This window comes from Saimiri boliviensis, chromosome 6 (assembly GCF_048565385.1).
Source record: "Saimiri boliviensis isolate mSaiBol1 chromosome 6, mSaiBol1.pri, whole genome shotgun sequence".
NCBI lineage: Eukaryota > Metazoa > Chordata > Mammalia > Primates > Cebidae > Saimiri > Saimiri boliviensis.
In genome coordinates this window covers 87,576,471-87,601,268 of record NC_133454.1, presented here as the reverse complement: position 1 = coordinate 87,601,268, position 24,798 = coordinate 87,576,471, and the positions used below count along the sequence as shown (strand labels likewise).

The window sequence follows — 24,798 nt, the reverse complement described above, 5'->3', positions numbered from 1 at the left end:
ATTATCATCAAATGCCTTTTTATAAAGTCTCTGTCCACACGGCAGAATGAAGGATGAGTTACAGAAGTCAAGTTCTTACCTTCTGAGGACACACAATGAATAACCCAGAGAGTAACTGGTGTTTTTGTTTGTAAACAGGTGAATCATAAACATAACAAACCTATAGGTAGAGAGCTTCCTCCTTCTCATGAGTGTATTCTAGAAGGCTGTGTAGCATCCTGGAATATTAGAGTTGAGAGGGACTGAAGAGGTCATTTGGCCTTTTCTCTGTCTGACCCATGGATTTTCTTTTTATAACATTCACCTTGGTTTGCTGACTCCATTTTGCTATCTTCAGTGACATTATATTACCTTTTTGGACAGATTCCATCAAAAATATATGGATGATCCACTAATCTATCTTTCTGTCACCTATAGGACTCCCTTCCTTAGAACAGGGTAGAAATTTCGCTTCCCTGAAGAGCTCAGACATCCCTGGAGCTACTTCTTATTGTGCCTATAGCCATGGCTGCAGCACCTGCCGCCCTTGATGGATGGTAAAGGAAGTTGGCCTCTTGAATATTCATCATCCATCCATGCTAACCTCAGAGTATCCCCTGCTTTCTGTGGTTTGCATCTAGTAGTCTTTCTCCTTACTCTCTCCCCTGTTATTTATATTTGACTATTTGATAACATGTTTGCAAAATGCCCCAGGAGAGTTAAAGGATTTGGTAATGAAATAACATTTTATGATTCCCATTAGCATCTGATTCCCCTGATGTAGCATCTCTACACCTTCATCACCTTCCTACTCATCTTGAAATCCTGAAACCTCAGAATGGTATTTATTTCCTCTCCTTTTCTTTTAAAATAACATCTAATGGGGTGCTAAGCCCCATAAGTTCTTTCTTTTTTGTTTTTCTACGACTTCAATTCTATTTTAGGCCTTGATGCATCTTAGGCTTGTGTTATTGCTGTTTCTTTCTTTTCTTCTCGTTTCACTTAGTACCTCTGTGACTTTGGGTGAATACCTTGTTACCTGTCAGTAATGTGGGGATGGTAAAAGTGCCTATCTCACAGGATTGTTGCAAGAATAAACATAACACTGTACAGAGAATGCTTAGAGCAGTGCTTGACACATAGTAGGTGCTATGGAAGCATTAGCTGTAAAAAGTATGATTTCTGGCCTCCTGCAATCCTTTGCCAGATGTACCATTCCCTAAGCATTCCTTTCATCAGGCCCCATCCCTGCTCAAAAGTCTGTACAGTTTCCCCATGGTATAGTTTGCAGTGGTGAGTATGCAAGATGAATTGCTAGGGTGTGGAAGAAATTTTTTTCTTTTTAGACAGTTTCGCTCTTGTTGCCCATGCTGGAGTGCAATGGTGTGATTTTGGCTCACTGCAACCTCCACCTTCTGGGTTCAATGGATTCTCCTTCAGCTTCCCAAGTAGCTGGGATTACAGGTGCGTGCCACCATGCCTGGCTAATTTTTTGTATTTTTAGTAGAAATGGGGTTTCACCATGTTAGCCAGGCTGGTCTTGAACACCTGACCTCAGGTGATCTGCCTGCCTTGGCCTCCCAAAGTGTTGGGATTACAGGCATGAGCCACTGCATCCAGTTGGAAGAGATTCTTATAACTTCTTTTATATGTTTTTAATCTCATTCTTTTCTATTTTCTATTTTTAGCATGTTTTTATACTGTATGCTTTTGAGTGAGACTACCTATTTATGATTTATGAATATACATACTTTAATAAATTAATGTACATATATTGGTGATGTGTTAAAAAATATTTTACTATTAGAGGTTGGTTGCGGTGGCTCACGCCTATAATCCTAGCACTTTGGGAGGCCAAGGTAGGCGGATCACTTAAGGTCAGGAGTTCAAGTCCAGCCTGGCCAACAAGGTGAAACCCTATCTCTACTAAATAATCTGGATATGGTGGTGCATGACTGTAGTCCCAGCTACTCAGGAGGCTGAGGAGGGATAATTGCTTGAACCCAGGAAGTGGAGGTTGCAGTGAGCCAAGATCATGCCACTGTCCTCCAGCCTGGATGATGTAGCAAGACTCCATCTCAAAAAAAATTTTTTTTACTAATAGTAAGCAACCAAGTTTGGGGTTCCCTGGTCTGAAGGGTGAGATCCAGACCCAGGCATGGCAGTTCCCTGTGGCTGGCCCCATCCTGGCGGTCTTGACTCCCCTCCCAGTCTCCTTTCCTTGTGACTCTTTCTCTCTCGTGCTTTTTGATTTTTTTTTTTCGAGACAGAGTCCCACTGTCACCCAGGCTGGAGTGCAGTGGTGCCGTCTTGGTTCACTGCAACCTCTGCCTCCCAGGTTCAAGTGATTCTCCCACCTCAGCCTCCCCAGTAGCTGGGACTACAGTCATGCACGACCAGGCCCAGCTAATTTTTGTGTTTTTGGTAGAGAGGGGGTTTCACCCCATTGGCCAGGCTGGTCTCGGAACACTGACCTCAGGTGATGCACCCGCCTTGGCCTCCCAGAGTGCTGGGATTACAGATGTGAGCCACCGTGCCTGGCCGCTTTTTGATTTTCATATCATTGCTCATCCCCTCATACTGTTCCTGCAATATCCTCCCTCAGCCTCCCATTTTCTTTTCTTATCCAGAAGTTCACCTTAAATGCCTCTTGTTCCCTCAGCCTGCCACGAAAATTCTAGTTCCAGACCCCTTAAGTGTTCTTTCTCTATTCTTCTCATTTGGCCTCTGTTGTTTTCTGCGGTGCATTGATATCTTTTGCAGTGTATACTTCTTGGCTCTGCAGTTATTCTGTGCCAGTTCTTATATGGACGTGCCTTATAAATTGTATTTCACTTGCTAACTTTGTTTTTTTTTTTTTTTTTTTTTTTTTTTTGAGACAGAGTGTCACTCTTGTTACCCAGGCTGGAGTGCAATGGCACGATCTCGGCTCACCGCAACCTCCGCCTCCTGGGTTCAAGCAATTCTCCTGCCTCAGCCTCCTGAGTAGCTGGGACTACAGGCACGCACCACCATGCTCAGCTAATTTTTTTTGTATTTTTAGTAGAGACGGGGTTTCACCACGTTGACCAGGATGGTCTCGATCTCTCGACCTCGTGATCCACCCGCCTCGGCCTCCCAAAGTGCTGGGATTACAGGCTTGAGCCACCGCGCCCGGCCTGCTAACTTTGTTTTGAGCTATTTTGTCATTTCTCTCATTTATTATTTACTTGGAGACACATACCTATACTTTTTGGGTGATGTTAGCATATCTGTTTTTTATCATAGTAATGTATAATCCTTTAAGGAGAAGATTCATTTGTTAAATTTGTGACTCAAATCTCCTTGGATTTGACAGCATGCATCAGCTTGATGCAGACATTCATCCACAATGTATTAATGAACATTTTTTATATGTGGATTCATTGTTTTCTTTTACTCCAGGTGACATAAAATCATAATCCATGTGTTTGATGCCTTTATTTCAGCACTTACAGTCCTGAGTTCTACATGGCCTCCTGGGAAGGAGATTATTTTAGTGAGGAAAGCTGGATGGTACACAGAGCATATCCATTTAATCTGAGTTTTCCGCTTCTTCAAACACTGTAAAAATGGCTGTTTCATCAGCCAACTTTTGTCAGTTTGTGACAGCAGCTGTGCAATCATTGGAGATACCATTGGCCTTGGAGTCAGAAGACACAGGTTTAAATTTTGATTCAACTACTTGATGGTTGTTTGAACGCAACCAAATCATTTAACTTTCGTTGTTTAACCTCATCTGTAGAATCAGCTTAGCTCTCTATAGGCCACAGCATTATTGTGAGGATTGAGACAGTGTCAATGAATGTACTGAGTACCTGGGAAGAGGTCAATAAATGTCTGCTTAGAAGAAAAGGAAAAATAAAAGGGTCTCTTCTGCCCTGGGTGAGCCTTTGCATGCAGAGTTTATTTTGAAAAGAAACAGACAGTTCAGAGTGCACTAAATTTAGGCTTGCAACTGAAGACTGAACATTGAGTTAGCCTGGTTTCTGGACCTGTCTTAACTAAAATGTTTATGGCCTCCCCAGAGAGTATGAGGATGATTAATTAGTTAATCTTTGTAAAGTGCTTTAAAGGTGAAAAGTGCTATCTAAGTGGTGTGGTTGAATTGCTATCAGGGATATAATAATGGTGGCACCATATTCTGCCAGTCGACTGTCTTGGACATCAATAATCAATAACAGGAAAGTTCTAAGATATTTTAATTGATGTGAAAGAAAGGATTCAATGTGTGATTTCTGATAAAATTATTAGAAGATAACCACTTCCTAGTTTCTCCCAGCAGAGGAATGCTACGGTCATTTAAGCAGCAACAGTCTCATCCTCTGGCTTCCTGGGAATCTCCTGCTTAGCATTTCGGTTAGAAATCCTAGCCAGTTCAGGTAGAGGGACAGTTTGCCACTTTGGGATGCTTTATGGGTCCTGGGCACAAGGGTTTTTAAGGGTCTAATCCTGCAGAAGTGAAGGAAGAGTGTTGAGTGATTATGCAGTAACTAACTAGTGCTTAATAACCAAGACAGAGTGATACCATGGGTTAGTAGAAAGAGATGTGGCTTAGCTATGTGACCCTGGACTGGTCACTTCTCTGAACCTTAATTTTTTCACCTGTCAAATGGCAGCGTAGTAGTTGGTGAGTACAGTGATAAAGGTGGCTCACGGGAGGGTGACTTTCACCCTTTCTGGAGAGAGCTGGGGAGTCAAGAAAGGTTTTATAGAACTCGTGGTACATGAGCTGCACTCTAAAGGTGGAGCCATAGTTTACCAGCTAAGGAGAAGACATTCTTAGCAAAAGGAACAGCACCCAAAGAGCCATGAAATAGTACATGTGAATGGACCTATTCCCAGCTCTCATAGTATGCGAGGTACCCTGTATACCCTGTGAGCTACAGAGACTTTGTTCCCCCTTTGAAGAAGCCCAAACGTCGGATTCCTGTAAACTGCTTGGTATCTTACCTTAGTGTCTGCTAGCAGGCTGATCCTGAGAACTGTTTCCCTGCATAGCCTTGTATCACTGCAATATTCTGACATTTCCCCATGAATCTATGGTTGTTTTTTTTAGCTGACACTATAAACCATATGTTGAATGTGGGGCCAGATGAAGCTTTGATACCAAACACAAAGTATGCAGTAGTAGATTTGTCTAGAATTTAATATGCATTGCTCTGTGTTTTGTCTCTAAAGCAAAGTTTTTCTTTGTTAAAATAAACATGTATAAAGAATTTATACAACGCACATGGTTATGCATATTTATTGCAGAGAATCTGTTAATAATCTATGCCTCATCAGATTTTGCATTTCTGTTGAAATAACAAATGTGGCACTTGGTAGAACTGAATGATTTTGGTGAATTTTCTCTTATCTGGGAGAAGAAAGTCCATTTCTCCTTTTGCAAATCTCATTTTCTTTTGTCATTTTTAGCACTGGCTAGCTTCCCATGTGGTGCATCTGGGGGACTAAATGCTTTTCTGACTCCAAATGGTTTTGCCATTTTTTTTCTTCTCTCACTCCCTTCCCTCTAGCACACATAAGCACTTGCCTTAGGATTGTTAGAATTGCTCCTTTGGGTAAAAGCACAGATTCTGAAAGGTCCCCTTATGTTACAAGGTGGGGAAAGCAAATGAATCTGGCCATTGATTGAGCTAGGCCCTAAGAGATTGTGGAGCGGAGAACTTCAAGGTGACTAAATGGGGCCCTGGGTTGGGTGGGGGAGAGAAGAACCTGAGAACAGGCATCTGGGCAAAGCACAAGGAGTATGTGTGGAAGGGAGGGAGTGGAAGGCCATAAAGCATGGTTGAAGTTATATCCATAATCATATCCGTATCTGTGTAACATGCAAGAGTGTAAGCTTTAGAATGAATCTCTGCTTGAATCCAGCTCTGGTACTCACAGCTTGTTTGATCTTAAGCAAGTCATTCAACCTCTCTGAACCTTGGTTTCCACATCTGTAAAAATGTGAATACTTGTGCCTTCTTTACATGAAGATAGGAAGGCTCCTGGTAGTTGGTGCTAAAATAAATGTCACACTTTCTCTTGTAATTAATTGCCTATCCACGGGAGCACAGCTGTGGAATGTAGTCTTAATTCAAATAATATTTGTTTTTAGAAACTGGGAAGGTGTTTACCTGGGGCCGAGCAGACTATGGTCAACTAGGGAGGAAGTTGGAGACTTATGAAGGCTGGAAACTAGAAAAGCAAGATTCATTTCTCCCCTGTTCAAGACCACCGAACAGCATGCCCTCATCTCTGCATTGCTTAACTGGAGCTACCGAGGTAGGAAGTGACTTCTCACAGATGTAATGTGTTCCTTTTTCTTGCCTTTCAGTGAAGCATTTACTGAGGGCCTACTGTGTGCCAGGCATTATGGATAGGTTCCATGTAGGAATTTGGAGGGGTCCATGCCCCAAGGAGCCCAGGCTTTAATGTGGTCAAAAGTCAGTTACTCAGATAACTATACTGCAAGGCAGACTTTGTGTAGCTCCTTGGAGATTAAAAGTACTCTGGATCTACTGTGACGAGCAAAAAATGAACTCAGGGTATAGAGATTGGCCTGGGCTTTGAAAATGACAAGGCTGGCTGGGCTCAGTGGCTCACACCTGTAATCCCAGCGCTTTGGGAGGCTGAGGTGTGTGAATTGCCTGAGGTCAGGAGTTCAAGACCAGCCTGACCAACATGGTGAAACCCCATCTCTACTAAAAATACAAATCCAGAGTAGCTGGGATTACACGCTCTTATAAGTAATCCCAGCTACTCTGGAGGCTGAGGCAGGAGAATTGCTAGAACTCAGGAGGCGGAGGTTGCAGTGAGCCAAGACTGTGCCACTGCACTCCAGTTGGGGTGACAGAACAAGACTCCATCTCAGAAAAACAAAATCACAAGCCTTGGATCTGTGCTTTGGAGGATGGGTCAGACCTGAGCAAGCAATTGAAAGAGGCAGAAATTTTAAGTGTGTGCAATAGCTTGAACAGAGTCATGGTGGTAGGAAGGTGAAGAAACTGTTTTGGGGACCACTCATGGTTCGGTTTGGCTGGAGCACTGGGTATCTGGAGGGACGATTATGAGGTAATATCAGAAAGACTGCCTGGAACCTGATCAAGGGGCCTTTAATACTGAACTAAATATTTTATGCTCATGTTTATTTTTCCCAGTGTAGAAAACCTTGCAGTTCAGTTGCTTATTCAAACCCCTTTGATTTTCTGAAATGGCTTGAATTTCTACATTTAAGGCAGGAGTCTTAATTTCTCTAGGGTGTGTGTTTCTGTTACTAAATATTACTTTACTGTTACCCTTAAAAAAAAAAGAAAAAAGAAAAGGCAAGATTTTTTAGAAGAATGAGGATAGCCACATAGGAAATGTGCCTCTGAACCCAAGTTGGCTTAATGAAGGAATTCAGTCTTCATTCAGAGTCTGTCAAAAAAATTAATAAGCTAGTGAGACTTCTGTAATTAGCATCAGACTAATTACAACCCTTTCCATACCTAGAGGGCTTCCCTTCCCCAGGGCCCTGCCTGGCCTCCTCCTTCCGGGTATGTAGGACGGCTCTCAATTTCTGCTTTCACATCTCAGCCCTGGTCTTCCTGAGCCTTTTCTTAGTGCTGGATTGTGTCTGTCGTTTTTTTTTTTTTTTAACTCTCTTTCTCTTAGATTGGAAAGGTACTAAACAATACTATAAAAACAATTTACATGTAATAAAATAATTTACTATTATGGAAGATTTCCATAATCTTACTACCCTAGAACAGCAACATTCCTTTTTATATATGCATGTGTCCATGCTTCTACAAGTTGTATCAATAGCATTTATGAGGTTTTGTTTTCGGTCTTTATCACAGATGCTTTGCTTTTCTCCCTCTTTGTCTTTAAACTGATCATTTAAAATGGCTATACAATAAACATTACATGATTAGAAGGTTCTGGGATTTCTCAAACTGTGCTTTGGATATTGGACATTTAGATCATATATATATATATATTTCATCACTAGTGAATCTCTGTCGAACTGTTTCCTTAAGATATGATTTTGGGGATGCAATTACAAGAGCAAAGGTTAGGAACATCTTTTTTTTTTTTAAACTTTATTATTTATTTATTATCTACCTATCTATAGAATTGCACTTTAGGTTCTGGGGTACATGTGAAGAACATGCAGGATTGCTGCATAGGCACATACATGGCAATGTGGTTTGCTGCCTCCATCCCCATCACCTATATCTGGCATTTCTCCCCATGTTATCCCTCCCCAACTTCCTACCCTCCGCTGTCCCTCCCCTAGTGCCTGCCGACAGACCCCAGTGTGTGATGCTCCCCTCCCTGTGTACATGTGTTCTCATTGTTCAACACCCACTTATGAGTGAGAATATTCGGTGTTTGATTTTCTGTTTTTGTGTCAGTTTGCTGAGAATGACGGTTTCCAGATTCATCCATGTCCCTACAAAGGACACGAACTCATCATTTTTTATGGCTGCATAGTATTCCATGGTGTATATGTGCCACATTTTCCTTGTCCAGTCTATCATTGATGGGCATTTTAGTTGGTTTCAGGTATTTGTTATTGTAAACAGTGCTGCAATGAACATACATGTACATGTGTCTTTATAATAGAACGATTTATAATCCTTTAGATATATACCCAGTAATGGGATTGCTGGGTCAAATGGAATCTCTGTTTCTAGGTCCTTGAGGAATCACCACACTGTCCTCCACAATGGTTGAACTAATTTACATTCCCACCAACAGTGTAAAAGTGTTCCTATTTCTCCACATCCTCTCCAGCATCTGTTTTCTCCAAATTTTTAAATGATTGCCATTCTAACTGGCGTGAGATGGTATCTCAATGTGGTTTTGATTTGCAGTTCTCTAATGACCAGTGATGATGAGCATTTTTTCCTGTTTGTTGGCCTCATATGTCTTCTTTTGAAAAGTGTCTGTTCATATCCTTTGCCCACTCTTGAATGAGTTTTTTTTTTTTTTTTTTTTTTTTTTTTTTTTTTTTCCCCTGTAAATCTATTTTAGTTCTTTGTAGATTCTGGAGAGGCAGTAACAGTGTTGGACTAGGCTGAAGATTCCTGACCCTTGAGGACCTGAGTGTGGTACATAGCTGGCCAATTGGCTTTAATTCTTCTTAATTGCCTTTAATATCCAAGAGATAAGCAGGAGGAGGCGTGAACTGTCTTGTGACTCAGATGGGATGTCTGCACAGAAGGGTCCAGAAGGACAGCCAAGCAGGAGAGGAAAACACAGGTAGAACTAGACTGTGGTATAACCACCCCTTCCTGGGAACCAAAGAAAGCAAACACAAAGTTATTTAGTGCTTATTATAGGCCAATATACTAAATACTTGGCAGATATTATTTTGTCTTCATGATAAACCTGTGTGCAGATGTTACAATTGCTGCTTTATGAATAAGGAGACTAAGGCTAAGAATGGGTAAACTCTGCTGGCCCCTACTGATCACATAGTAGGTAAACAATGATCCTGGTTCTTGAACTTGAAATGATTGAAGAAGGTCACATACTCTGTAGATAAAGTAAAATTGAGGTCCTTTTTTCTATGTGCCCTTTCCTGGGTGGAAGTTCTTGATGTCTGGGAATAAGGGTCTCTAATTCCCTAAAGAGTCTCAATTCTTTTCTTCTGAGCTGTGTCTCCTCTCTAGCCAGATTTTATTTGAGATTTTAGACCTTGCAGACCTTCCTTTAATGTTCTTATGGTGGTGAAAACTCTGTGTTTCATTCCCTGTCAGTTTTACCTTAGATATTGGGCCTCTCTAGGCACTCCTGGAAATTTTCTGGGGTAGTACAGGGATCTGGATTAATCCGAGCATGCACATGTCAGGGCAGGATGTCTGTGAACAGGTTTGTTTGCCCCTTCACTGCAGATGTATAGCCCGACAGCTTTCTGCTTTCCAAGCCAGTTTCAGAGCTAAGGTCTCTAATCCCTAGCTGCTAACTCAACTTTGGCAGACCTGGGAATGTTAACTAATCTATAAGTTCCAGGCTTCTTCAGTATCACTTCAGCCTTGCTCTGATTCTTTGCCCTGACTCTATTCTCTGCCCTTGTTTCTTGTCCCCAGGCTCTCTTATTCCAGTTTAGGTTGTGGGACCTGGTATGATGCCACTGTTCCTTATTCCCTGGACCTCAATAGAGTGCCCCTGCTGTCTGTCCAATTCTTTGTGTTTCCAAGTTGAGATCACTGTCTGGTCTTCCCAGAACTTGCAGTTCAGCTTTGACTGTCATCCCTATGGCTGTGCCCTTATTGTCTAGGACTGACCTCAGTGACACTGCCTTCTTGGATTTCTTGCCCACCGTCCCTGCCACTGGCTGTTTGTTTGTGCGTCCCATCTTTTCTGCTTTCCCGGGTCTCTCTGACATTTACCTCTTTCCTGAGTTTGAGTTATTATCCATTCCATAAACATTGGTTGACACCTGTCATGCACCAGTGTTGGCCATACAGTGGGAGTGGGTGGGAGGTGAGTACAAGGATGAAAAAAAATGGTCTTTGCCCTCAAAGAACTTCCACATACATAAGTAAATATCTACTGTATAGAGTGAAAAATGCTATTAGAGGTATATACAAAAGACCAAAGGAGCAGTAAAGATGGAATGGTTAATTCTGAAGAAACTAACAAAAAAGAAATGTTATTTGAATTGGGTTCTTAAAAATGCATAGGAGTTTAGCAAAGGTAGAAGGATATTCCAGGCAGAGGGACAACACAAACTGAAACTATGAGTCTAGATCACTTTAAACTTCTGATACAATCAGGATGCCTACCCATTCTAGTGGCTGAACCTAGCTTTGCAGTCTGGCTGCCTGTCTAGCCTGTCCTATCACTGTCTGAAGGGAAATGACCTTCACATACATTGTCTCATTTGATCCCAGCATGATGCTGTGAAATAGGCCAGAATAGGTATAGTTATTCCCATTTTATTGTTCAGAAAACTGAGGACAGAGAGGCTAGCTAGGAATTAGGAGAAGATCCAAGGCAAGCAGCCTGATTCTCAGTTTTTCTAAGGACCTTCTCTGGGCTCAGTCTGCAGCCACAGTCCTGAGTCATGTTCCTGGTTTAAATTCTGCCCACGTTTGATTGAGGAGCACCAGATCCCAGTCAGGGAACTCAGTATACACGTGCATGTTTGTGCACATACAGAGCCATTGGAGCAGGAGCAGGAAACGTGGAAATAAAAGTTAAACCAGAGATTGGGTAATTGTCAAGCCCAAATGCCATCAGCTCTCATTTGCTGCAGGACTAAAACTGCTAGAGGATCAACCTGTGCACAGGGTCTAAGTGCAATCTGTCAGAATGAGTGGGAAAGAAGCTATTTTTAGTTTGCAGAGTCACTCACTCAGCTGTGTTAGCTGAGGTTTGAGCCAGGCCCCTACACTTTCCACAGTGTTATTTCTGAAGGAGAAATACCACTTGAATGCTTGTGTAAAACCCATTAATGAACCTGGAAGTTTCCAGGGCATCTTTGTCCTGCAGCTCCCTCGGAAGGCTGCCTTTCCTGAATGACCTTCCTCCTTTCCTATATTTAATGCATTTCTAATTTTAAGTTTGTGTCAAGACTGTGGGACTTTGGTGCCCTAAATAACACAGAAATCTACCACCAGCAATCAGCTGAGTCCGAAGGCCTCTGACAGAATTGAACACAACCTGAAAAAGCATTCCCAAGTGGCTCTCTGGTAAGTAACCCACAGCATCATTGCTGTTCCTAGAGAAATGTGAGGTCTCTGAGACCATGGGCCCAGGCAGCCCAAACCTTTCAGTTGTAGTGGGGTCCACTGTTTCAAAGCCCTCTGGAAATGGAATAGCAGTGCTTAAAATGGGTGGTAGTGTTCACCCAAAGATGGTTTCATTGGAGATTTAAAAATCTAGCACATCTGTGCTGTAGCTGCTGACATGGCAGGGAAAGAAATAACACAAAACAAACCTCAAAGTGGTGGACCGGATTTGTCCCTGTGAACACTCCGAAGAGAGGAAGAGCTGTTATGTTTGAGAGGGATGGTGAAACAAGCACTTACTACGACCCCCTATTTTCTTATTTATATTTATCATCTCTCTTTTCTCACTAAAATAGAAAATCCAAGAGAGCAAGGGCCTTGTCTGTCTTGTTCAAAGATGTGATCCCAGTGTCTAGAGTAGTCTCAGGCACCTTGTGGGTACTTAGTGAGTGTTTACTGACTGAATAAGTGAGAAGTGAATAAAAGCAATGGTTTTGGAGGTGTGTGTCCCCTTTCACTTCTTCTCTTCTTCCCCATAGTCTGTGCTTCTCGATCCCAGGCCAGTTCAGGAATAGGCAGTTCCATATTTCCAGGCATTTGGTCATCAGATGCCCTGCAGAGCCAGCACAGATAGGCTGTGAGCCTGTATTGTGCTTAGAACGGCCCTGAAGTTTCTTGCAAAGGCTGTTGATGATGAGGCTCATAGTGCCTTAGCACTTCACAGTTTACCAAGTACGTTCGCGCATCTTCACCTTCAGATTTTCTTCTTTAATCTTCCAACAGATGCTTGCGTATGCCTGTCTGTCTGAACACAAAGTTAGGGTAGAGGAAGCAGAGAAGAGTGGAACAGTTTCTGTCTTAGGAGCTTGTAAGTTAGTAGTGGGGCTAAGTTCACTGCAAGACAAACAGAATGTGACAAAGACTTTAAGAGAGTCTGGCAATGAAAATATGTTGCTGTTGTCCCTTTCCATGTCTTGCTGATCTTTTATTTCTTGCATTTTCAGTCCCTGTGGTTTTGTTGGGTTCTGCTGGGTGGAGGTGGGGTCTGGGGTGGGAGGTTGTGACTGGAAAGCCTTCCTGAATCGGAAGCCTTAATGTTAAATTAGTGCTCAAGAGAGTGAATGTAAAGTAACGGGAATCTTGGCAAGAACTTGAAGAGGAAAGCAGAGGAAGAGCAGCCAGATAGAGACTTGAGTATTGACAGGAGAGGGAGAAGGGAAGCCAGGACGTGCCGAGTCACAGAAGCCAAGGAGATGCCAACAGGGAGGTCATGGAGGTTGGGGCTGGAGTAAAAACCACTGGATTTGGTGACTGGGAGGCTGTGACACCTGAGAGGGCAGCCTCAGTGGGAAGGTGGAAGCTAAAGCAGGGGCACAGCAAATGAGCGAGCAGGTGATGAGAAATACAGGCTGCAGGTGTGAGTAGCCCTTCCAGGAGATTCTGGTCAAAGAGGATGAAAACAAGCTCAGTGCCTTGAAGAGAGAGATTGGTTACAGTTTGTTTTGTAAGCATGGAGAAACCAGAGTGCATCAGAAGGCTGAAAGAGAGATTTAGAGAGAGCAAGATAACTGAATGAGTAAAATTGCAAGAGGGAGGGAGGAGAATTGGAGCAAGACCCCCAGGAAGATGAGAGAGGGGATTGAAGTCACTGTGAAGGGCTCAGTTCTGACAAGAAGAAAGCAAACCTTTTCTTTCTTTCAATGCTGGAGTAAAGAAATAAGGGATATGTGAAGAGAAGTTTTGAAGTGGAGAAGATAATGCTTTCATTGAGTTGTGTACCTCTTTTGTCATCAGGTTATATGTTAGTTTTATTTATTTATTTATTCAACCAGTGTTTACTGTATCCTACTATGGGCCATGCACTGGCACCAGGCATTCACAAATAAAAGTCAAACTTGCTGCCCAGTACTATAATGTGGTATTTATTATTAACATGCCTATTTCTAAACCAAACTTGAAGTTTTTTGAGGACAGGCATTGTCTTATTTGTCTTTGTATAATTAGGGCAAGGTTTGGTACAAAATAAGTAATCAATAGAAGTATGGTGAAAAAAGCATGAGAGCTCATGTTGGTTGGCTTAAATCTTCCTGGTTAGATTGGAAGGCACATTATCTGCTGGAGTGATGAGGTTTGAGCAGGGAGGCCAAACAGTTTGAACAGTGGGGGGACTCATTCACTTTACTCTGTAATGGGTTCTTCCAGCACTGTCTGGTAACTGCCTGGAAATCGGGGAAGAAAGACACGATTATTGACCTGACCCCTGAGTGGTGGGAAGAGCAGATGTTGCTGTCCTCATTCCGGGAGTGAGAAAACTGATGTTTGGAAAGAAAGCTGTCACTTGCTCAAAATCACAGTATATGGCAGAACAGGGACTTGAACCTGGCTCTCAGACCCCTCATTTTTCTCATTGCTAGCCCTGTACACCAACAGCTTCTTCTCTGGACAGTTCTGAATAGAGTGTGGTCCTGGGCTCTGGCTTTGGGTATCACTGGATGGTAGGTCTAACGGAGACTTGGTAGCCCTTTACAGGCTCTGCCTCAGTCTCATATCAGGAGAAGCAACAAGGAAAAGAATAGCCTCCAAGTATTGGGGCAGTAAGTTAATTCACGCTTATAGTAAACTTGTGCTGGCTGGAGTTGGAGGTCTGACAGACAATCTTGAATGTAGAGCATGACTTGGGTTGGACTTTCTGCTCTGTATGTACAATCTGTATAATTTTGGGTCATTCACAACTTTTCCAAGCCTTAGCCTTCTCATTCACAAAGTGGGCATAATAATATCTGCTTTACCTTGCCCATGGGGTTATAGAAAAATGCAGATAATATATACAAGGACTTTTGTAAACTGTGAAGTGCCATATGTGTACAAAAAAGTTGTTTTTGGAGTTCATGACATATGAGCTGCTCCAGGTACAGATTTTGTTAAGAGTATGGGTCAGAGCTGCTGTTTTGTGTTAATCACTTGAGATATTAGGAGCTACACAGAGGCACCCTGGGCCCTGTAAGTACTTCTTAGAACCAGAACCAGTGAAGATAGTGGAGCGTAGATTCTTGATAATCCAGCCAATCTCCATGCAGCATCAGAGAGTATGAATTCCTGTTAAGGTAGCCATCAGTATTGACGGGAAGGATATCTCTGGCTTGCTTTTTTTTTTTTTTTCCAGCAAAGGAAATTCATCAGCACTGATTTAAAGTCCTTATGACCTCATATGTCACTACCATGCTCTACAGAAGTACGACTGCCCCAGGCTTTGCCCAGGGTCACCCTGGAGCTGACCAGCTGTCTTTTGTTGCATTTGACCTTGAAAACTTGGCTGTCCCAGGGTGAAAGTAAATCATGCAGAGGTTTAGAGTGAAAACAGAAGGCAATGAGGGTTTAAAGGAGGCTGCAGTGATCTGCTGAGAGCAATTCTAGGTCTGTGAAGGCTGGATGAGCTGCATGTGAATTGGCTGGTCAGGGGACTAAAACTACTTCCATTTCTGCCACTGTTCCTCTAGTTTGGACCCTCATTATCTAGTGCCTAATACAGTGACAGTCTCTTAGTTGGTAACTCCTTGTCTCTAGTTTTATTTCACCCCAGTTTCTCAAAACCAGTTGCCAAAGTGATGTATTGAAATAGAAATCTGATAATACTGTGTTCTTTTTCTTTAGACTCTTAGAAAATATAGAAAACACTTATTCCCACAATAAATGCTTATTAGATAGTAACTTTTTATATGAAAGAAACTTAACCAAGCATTTAGGATATGGTGGAGATTAAGACCCAGCCTCTGTTCTCAATGGGTAGGAATGGAGTTATTAGAGTGTAAGCTGCAGGACTGTTGTTGGCCTTGTTCACCCCTGTCTCCTCATCACCTTGACTAGCACCCAGCACACAGCAGGTGCTGAGCAAATGCTTGCTATAGGGATGAATGCGTGCCCTTACTTTCTGATGGCTTCCCATCCTGATTGAAGTCTCAAATCTCTGGATTTTCATAGGAAGTTCTTCTTGATCCAGCTTCTGTGAAAATATCCACCCTCACCTTCTACTAGTCTCTCCCTGTATTCTGCAGTTCATCTGTGCCTAATCAATAGTGCATCATGTTTTTTATACATCTGGGTCTTTGCATGCTGGTTCTGCTTCCCTTTGCCTTTGCCTTTGGCTTCTTGGACAACTGCTACCCATTTCTCAGTTGCTAACAAGGATGATGTCTTATAATTACCTTGGTATTCCTATCACCCAATCTTATATAGTAAACGTGTCTCTTGTTACTTTCTCTATTGAGTTTTTCTTAGCTTGGTGTCATTACTCACCTTCCTTGGCTCTGTTGAATGGCTGTCCCTGAAGCACTTTTCTACCCTCCTTTCACCTCCCCTGTCCTTGAGTTTAGGTTTGGAATTTGTTGGGCTGTTGGTGACCTGGCTGTAGGATGTGATGAATCCTGACCTCCCTTTGCCTTTCCTAAACACTTTCCAAACACAGGAGACCTCCTGCTTTGGCCACATCGAGACAGCTAGATCTCTCTGCTAGTTCTACTTGCACAAAAACTCTACGCTGAGTAGGGTATGGGTTTTGCTAGTCCCACTGTGCAGGGATTGGACTCAGTGTCCTGGATCCTTAGTCACTGGGACTTTGTTCTGAATGGTTCATTCCCCTATATAAGGCCATCGGCTTGATTCCAAGGTTGCTGTTTCTTGGAGCTTCTGGCTTGGAAGCCTTCTGACCAATGAGACCTCCTTGTTGTTGACACTAGCCTGAATTAAGCCTCTCTTTGCCAGCCTTCACTGGGTACTTTATATTGGATAGCTGCTTTAGGAGCCAGCCCTGTATTTCCCCATCTTCCCCAAAGATGACTGCCATCTGGTTCCAGCCTCTTCTTTGCCTGAAATGTCCTGAACTACTGAAGCCTTGCCTAGTAGGCACCCCTTGAGGTAGATAAAGAGAAAACATTCCTCTTGTCACTTCCAAGGAAGCAAAACCAGGCTATTCCCTTGGGATGCAGCCTTGAGAACCCCAAGATCCCTGGCCAGTTGTTAGAGGGACTGGTGAATTGTGACTGGAAGAGAGTGGTTAATCTTTATATGGTTACATAATTCCCTCTGTGAGGCAGTGGTTTTGTCTGTGGGGACACTGCCAGTGGTGGCTGCTACCTCCTGCATCTGAAAATTGCTGTTTGGAAAAGAGCTCTTTTTACTGGATGTCTCGTGTCATCCAAGACTGGGGGAGACTGGCTATGGGTAGCAGAAATGGCAGGAATCAGAGTTATCTTTGCAGAAGGAGCAACTGCTACAACAATTAATTGTGAAGCCTCTGGCTTTTCAGAGGAACCAGAAGTATAAATGGAAACCAAAGTAGGGGGTAGAGTGGGGTCCCACTCACAGGTGCTGTGAGGCTAGTGTGGCTCCCACAGGGGCCTCCCCATGTACCATTATAGGAGACCCAGCTGGCTAGGGAAGGTTGCTCATGGCTGCTGAAGAAAATGTTTGCGTCATTGTAAGCAGCACTCCCAAGACTGGATGAGGAAAGTCCCTTGCTTCAAAAAGGTGATTCAGTAGTTTTTGAGTTTCTTCTTTGTGGTTTTAGTTCACTGTGGTCCCCACTGGTAAGATTTCTTATTAATTGCGTGGAGCATCACATCATTTGAGAATAGGGTCTGCATGAGGGAGCAACAAATAGAGAAGGGCCTTGGAAAAATCAAGAGACTATACTGCAGCTCGATCTTTGGACAAGCTGCTTTTACTTCTCTTAGTCTCAGATTTTATATCTGTCAAATAGATATAATAATTATTACTGGATTTAGCTCTGTAAGTTGTCAGAATGATGTCAGGGATGTAAAAGCATTTTATCAACTATGAAGCAATAAACAAATGTATATTTTGTTTGTAGATTTCTTACGTGGGTTTTTAGGAAACTAATTTCTTGTAGCACTTTGGGAGGCCAAGGCAGGTGGGTCACTTGAAACCAGCCTGGGCAAAATGGCAAAACCCTATCTCTACAAAAAACACAAAGATTAGTCAGGCATGGTGATGTGGACCTGTAGTCCTAGTCTCTTGTGAGGCTGAGCTGGGAAGATGGCTTGAGCCTGGGAGGTGGAGGTTGCAGTGAGCTGAGGTTGTGCTACTGCACTCCAGCCTGGGTGATAGAACAAGACTCCGTCTCAGAAAAAAAAAAAAAAAAATGGATTAGGAGCAATTAGGAGCAATTAGATTTTTTTGAAGAAGTAATCATAATGTTAGTTCCTGTTTGTTGAACATTGACTACCTGCCATGTGTTATGCTAAGCACTTTATAAGCATCACCTTTAATTCTTAACACATTTATATGAGGCAACATAATAGTTTATCCTAATTTTTGTAGATGAGGGAACCAAAACCTGGGGAGGTAACTTGTTTAAGGACAAAGCTGGGAAATAGCAGAGCTAACGTAGTGGCAGCAGGATAGACTAGAGGACATACAGGTGACTGGACGGTGGTTTTCCAGGTTGAAGGGGCTCCATCTCCACCTACTCTGAAGCAGGCTTGAAGAGGTCTGTCATGGGTTAGCTGTGTTGGTTGCTAACAGAGTTATAATGCATTAATTCTGGAGGGAGAGAAACAAAAACAGAATGCTGACTTCTCCAGTAGTCTCAGCATGAGGGTCATAGAAATATAGGCGTCTTTTTCTATCTGCATTGCTCCATTCCTCAGACACCTATTTTAGGGTGAGAGTACAGAGGCACACAAATGGCACATTTCTCTTTGGACCCCTCAAGGTGAAATTTCTGCTGTTGCATGAAGACTTTTGGGAGCAGTTCCGTAGTTACTGCTGTATAATGCATTTATCATTCTGCTCCCCTGGCACATTTTGTCAAGCTGCATAATTTCCCCGTGCCTTACAACACTCACTAGCTCCATGATGATGATCCATCTGGTGGCCACAGCCTCCCTGATCAGGGTCTGCGGTGCAGTGGAAAGAGCAATGTATTAGCTAATAAGGACAGCAGGTAGCATTCACCAGGTCCCAGTAGATGCCAGGTTCTCTCCTAAGAGAGAACCTTTCTAGACACCATCTCTTTAATCCTCTTGACAATCTTACAGAGTAGGGACTGTTATTCCTCTGTTTGCAGTTGAGGAGAGTGAGACTTGGAGGTGGTCACTTGTCCATGGTTACATGATTAGTAGATGACAAAGTTGCTAGTAAAACTCTGATCCTTCTGTAAAACCTATGCTACTAAATACCAAGATTCCATTTTGATTTCTGATGTTGACTCCCTGTGGCACCTAGGACCAGAGACTGCTTTCTCTGAACCTCAGTTTCCTAATCTACATAATGAGAAGTAGTTCCAAGGATTCTTCCAAAGTTCTGAGGCAAATACCATTCTAGTTTGGCTAGAGCTCTTACTCACCTGGAGACCGATTTCTTTTCACCTTTGAGGTTTTTTTGAGTTTGTTTCGTTTTATAGTGGCAGGCTAGCTTCTGTGTATTAACTCCACAATAATGTTAAAATCAGGCAAGTAAGAAAATACATAGTATAAAATTGTATGGATCAGTGCTATCCAGTGGAACTTTCTAGGATGACAGAAGTGGTCTATATCAGTCTAACACAATAGCTAAATAACCACGTGTGGCTACTTAGCACTTGAAATATGGTTAATGTAACTGAGCATTGAATTTTTAATTTTATTTAATTTTAATTCAAATTTCAGTAGCCACATGTGGCTAGTAGCTACCATACTGGACACTGCAGGTGTAAATAGTATAATAATATAAAACTAAATAGAGCCTAGATTCTTCTGTATTCCAACCAAGGCTTCTAATTTCCATTTGATTTTTCCAGAGATATAGAGGTGTATTATTACATTTGTATTGTGCTTTCAGCACATTCAAACCTATATTATTAAATCATTTTGTTTTCTACCTAGGAGGCATATAGAAAAGATGGGTTGTGCTATGTATGTTTTTCAGATAAGGAAACTAAGGCACAGAGCAGTTTAATATACTCCAGAAAAGTGCTAATAGTGTATTAAGTATGAGTAAGGGGCTTATTTAAGGCCATTTTTGGAGCAGTAGAATTAGGACTGGAAACTTATATCTTCTGATTTCCAGCCTAAGTTTCCTCTAGTTTTCTTATCGCTCAAACGGCAAGCATAGAATAGAGAGACTCTGTTCATGAGATCACTCCTTTAATGTTAGGCACAAAGGCTTTTTCTTTTCATTTTATACCTTTCTATACTATTTGATCTTTTAATTCTATGTAGGCATCATCTTAATTATAATAATGAAGTAGATACTTGGAAAGTTTTATGAAATGTTATGAGGCTGTGTAATATAGTTGTTCCTGTTTTGTAAATGTAAGATCTGTCATGCTAATCAAACAGAGAGAAACAGGTTTTTCATGTGGGATCTGTGCTCAAAAAAGGATTGAATCTCATCTCAATTCCATTTCTGGTAGTGGTACAGTAGTTTTATCAGACCAGTTCTCCCATAGAAAACAGCTATAAACTCAGACAAAATGTGAAAAAACAACTACCTGAAGGAAAGGGAGAGCGACCAAAGCAAGCACATTCTTCACAAGTATCAAAGTCATGAAAGTTAAGACAGGAACTGTTCCAGGTTGAAAGATTCTAAAGAGACTAGCAACTAATGAGACGCATAGTTGTGAACTGGATCCTTTTGTTGTCAAGGACATTACTGGGGCAATTGGTAGAACCTAAATGGAGTCTGAAGCTTCTTGCAAGTTATGTATTAGTGTTCTTTTTTTAGTTTTGATGGTTGAATTGTTATGTAGAGAGTGATGTCAATTTTGGTGGCAAACACACTGACATGTTAGAATAATGGGGCATCAAGTTTAGCAACTTGCTCAGAAACAGTTTAGAAAAAAATAAAGGGTGGGTGCAGTGGCTCCTGCGTGTAATCCTAGTGCTTTGGGAGGCTAAGGTGGACAAACCATGAGGTCAGAGATCGAGACCATCCTGGCTAGTGGGTGAAACCTCGTCTCTATTAAAATACAAAAAATTAGCCAGGTGTGGTGGCACATGCCTGTAGTCCCAGCTACTCGGGAAGCTGAGGCAGGAGAATCACTTGAACCCAGGAGGTAGAGGTTGCAGTGAGCTGAGATGGTGCCACTGCACTACAGCCTGGGTGACAGAGTGAGATTCCATCTCAATGATAATAATAATAATAATAATAATAATAATAATATTAAAATAAAGAGAGAGAAGGGAATATAGAGCAAAGCTAATGAAATGTTAAGATTAGGAAATATAAGTTAATTATAAACAGGAGTTCTTTGTATAGTTCTTTCAAGTTTTCTCTAGGCTCGAATTACTTCAAAATAAAAAAATTTAAAAACTTTAAACTGAGCAATAATGAAAGTAGAGCACATCAATGTTTGCGGGATGCAGCTAAAGCAGTACTTGGAGGGAAATTTATATCTTTAAATGCATATATTAGAAAAGAAAAAGGACTAAATTCAGCTGCTTAAGGTTCTATCTTTAGAAGTTGGAAAAAGTTGAGGAAAAATAAACCTGAAGTAAATAGAAAGAAGAAAATAATAAAGGAAAGAACAGAAGTTAATGAAATAGAAAGGAGAGAAAAATAAAAATCCAAAAGCAATGATTTGAAAATATCAACAAAATTTATAAAGTTTTACTGGACTACCAAGAAAAATGAGGTCACAAAATGTCATTATTAGAAAGGAAAGTAGGTATATCACTACAGATTGAGACATTAAAGGAGATATTACAAATAACTTTGTGTCTTTGAATTCGGCAACTTAGATAAAATGGGTTAATTTTTGAAAAACTACTATGTACCACAGTGTATTTCATCTTTTGTAGTTTTTGGAAAACTACACGAGATGAAAAAGAAATAGAAATTAAATAGAAAATCAGAATATCTGTTTGTCTAGTAAATAAATCAATTTATTATCAAAAAGATTTCTACAAAGAACTCTTTAGGCCTAGGTGGTTTCTCCAATAAACTTTATCGGACATTTAAGTAAGGAAATAGTACCATTTTACACAAACTCTTTCAGAAAATAAAGGAGGAGGGTACACTTCCAAACTTGTTTTATGAAGTCAGCATAATTCTGGTACCAAAGACATTACAAAAATGAAAAATACAGATTAGTTTCCCTTATGAACATAAACACAAAAATCTGCAACAAAATATTAGCAAATCAAATTCATTAATATTTAAAAAGGATAATATATCATGACCAAGCTATGTTATCCCACAAATGAAAGCTTGCTTTTTAATTTGAAAATCAATTTAATGCATCATGTATTAACAGAATAAAGGGAAAAACCATAATAATAACCTCAACAGAACCCCCATTCTCTCTCCCTCTTCCTCTTTCTCTTTCTTCCTCTTCTTTATTCTTTTTCTTATTATTCTTTTTCTCTTTCCAAAAAAAAAAAAGATGCGGAAAAATTATTGACAAAATTTAACATTTATTTGTGATAAAAACTTAGCAAATTAGAAATGGAAGGGAATTTGTGCAGTTTAATAAAGGGCACTTATACAGCACTAACATAATAATTAATGCTGAAATTTTAATATATTCCTCCTTAGATCAGAATGAGGCAAGTATGTTCTATCACCATTTCTATTCATTATTATACTGGATGGAGGTTCTAGCCAGTGCCATAAAGCAAGACTAAGCAATAAAAGTCTTCAAATCAGAAAAGAAGAGGTAAATCATTTCTATTCACAGATAACATGATTGTTGAATTATAAAATCTTAACAAATCTGTAAAATAGCTATTAGAACCAAGAAGGCAATTTAGCAAGGTATAAAATCAACATTTAAAAATCAACTGTAGTTTTTTATATAGCAGCGTCAAAGAATTGGAAACATTTAAAAAGCAAATTTTTTACAATTGTGATTTTACAGTTATATCAAAAAGTACAAAATGTTTAGGTATAAACTTAACAAAAATATACAAGACTTATAAATAAAAACTACAAAACACTGCTGGGAGAAGTTAAATACCCAATTAATTGGAGAGCTATATCACATTCATAGATTGGAAAACTCAACGTTGTTAACTTGTCAGGTCTTCCCAAGTTGATTTGCAGATTTAAAGCAACCCCAGTCAAAATCTCAAGAGTATTTTTTGGGAGTAGAAATTGATAAGCTGATTCTGACATTTAAGCGGAAACACAAAATGCTATGACTATCCAAAGCAATCTTTGAAAGGAAGAATGAAGTTGCAGGATTCACCTAACCTCACTTCAAGATTTGCTATGAAACTATAGTGTCTCAGCAACAACAAAAACCAAAACAACCTAATTTTTAAAAAGGGCAAAGGACTTAAATGGACATTTCTCTAAAGATAATATACAGATGACTAACAAGCATGTGCAAAGATGCTCAACATCCCTAATCATTAGAGAAGTACAAATCAAAACCACAATGAGATACCACCTAACACCTATTAGAAGGGCTACTATACAAAACAGAGAAAACAATAAATGATAGCCAGAATGTAGAGAAATTGGAACCCTTGTGCACTGTTAGTGGGAATGTAAAATAGTGCAGCTGCTGTGGAAAACAGCATGACAGTTTCTCAGAACATTAAAAATAGAATTACCATATGATCCAGCAATTCCACTTCTGGATATATATCCAAAAGAGTTGAAAACAGAATCTCGAAGATATATATGCATACCCACGTACATAGCACCACTATTCACAATACCCAGAAAGTGGAAGCAACCAAAGTGTCCGTCAAAGGATAGATGATAAACAAAATGTGATATATACATACAATGGAATATCATTCAGTCTTAAAAAAGGAAGGAAATCCTGACATAGTATAACATGGATCAACCTTGAGGACCTTAAGATAAGCAAAATAAGCTAGTCACAAAAAGACACTTGGTGGGCCAAACCAATCATGGGCCGAGCAAAAAATGTCTGGTGGTTGTATTTGACAGTCTTACTCCTCCTTTCCTTTCTCATGGCATATAGGGGACCACAGCTGCAAAGTGAAGCCTTTGGACCACGTTAGGTCAACAGAGAAGTTACCACGAGCACAGTGTCCTAGAACTAGTAGCAGAGGTTCTAGCAATATGTTTGCTGGACAGAGAGACTTTTACTACTTATGGTGTTAGAAGCTGGTAAGGCATAGAGGCCGTTGGCTGCTAGGGTTGGTACCCCGGAAGATCTCTGTTTCTTGGCCACTGACTACTTACTTTATCCACAGTAGTGCGTGTCACTGAATATCAGGGTACTAGGCAGGAAGGATGAGGTAACATCCTGTGGGTACAGAGATTTCACAGGGGGCTGTGGAATCTCAGGTCCCTAAAGTCTGACCTACCTGGGGCCACATGGTCATATACTGCTAGCTTGAACTCTCTCCCCAGAGATTCCATTTAAGGATAGTTCTTACTGTTAGAAAGCTCATCCTTATATTGATTCTTATCTACCTCTGTAAGGTAGGTAGGATAAGAATTTTTAAAAATAATATTAAATTCCTGTTTATAAACAGAGTGCATGCTCATTGTAGTATTGTGGAAGAACATCAAAATCAGCTGTAATTTCACAACCTAGGGAAAATCACTTATATCATTGTAATACATTTTATTTTAATTATTATTATTATTATTATTATTTTTTGAGGCAGAGTCTCTCTCTCTCACCAAGGCTGAAGTGCAGTGGCACAATCGCAGCTCATTGCAATCTCTGCCTCCTGGGTTTAAGCAGTTCTCATGCCTTAGCCTCCCAAGTAGCTGGGACTACAGGCATGTACCACCATGCCCGGCTAATTTTTGTATTTCTTTTTTAATGGAGATGGGGTTTTGCCATATTGGCCAGGCTAGTCTCGAACTCCTGGCTTCTAATGATCCATGCAGCTTGGCCTCCCAAAGACAAAGTGTTGGGATTATAGGTGTGAGCCACCATGCCAGGCCCAATGTAGTACATTTTAAATATTTTTTTCTACACGTATTTTTAAAAAACATGAGATATTATAGATAGTATGTTTGCTTTATATTTATATTTTCCACCTACAATTATATTAGGAACATTTCCCTATATTATTTAAATATTCTTTAAAGCTTCAAGTTACCTTGGATTGACTGAGGGGTCAGCCTTCTTTATTAGAACATGAAAAAGAAATGC

The 24,798-nt window shown here is 40.8% G+C and overlaps 1 protein-coding gene across 14 annotated transcripts in view; it reads left to right on the top strand.

Moving 5' to 3' along the window:
• The window catches only part of SERGEF (secretion regulating guanine nucleotide exchange factor), a 232,384-nt gene that overhangs the window by 46,660 nt on the left and 160,926 nt on the right, over positions 1–24,798 (top strand). For all 14 annotated transcript variants that reach the window (XR_005579801.2, XR_012518121.1, XM_074401191.1 and 11 more), the window contains one exon: positions 6,101–6,267. Coding sequence is in view for 12 of the 14 variants with exons in the window: in XM_074401191.1 (XP_074257292.1) it covers positions 6,101–6,267 (167 nt within the window). In the remaining 2 variants the exon portion in view is untranslated. The remainder of the gene's footprint in view (positions 1–6,100; positions 6,268–24,798) is intronic.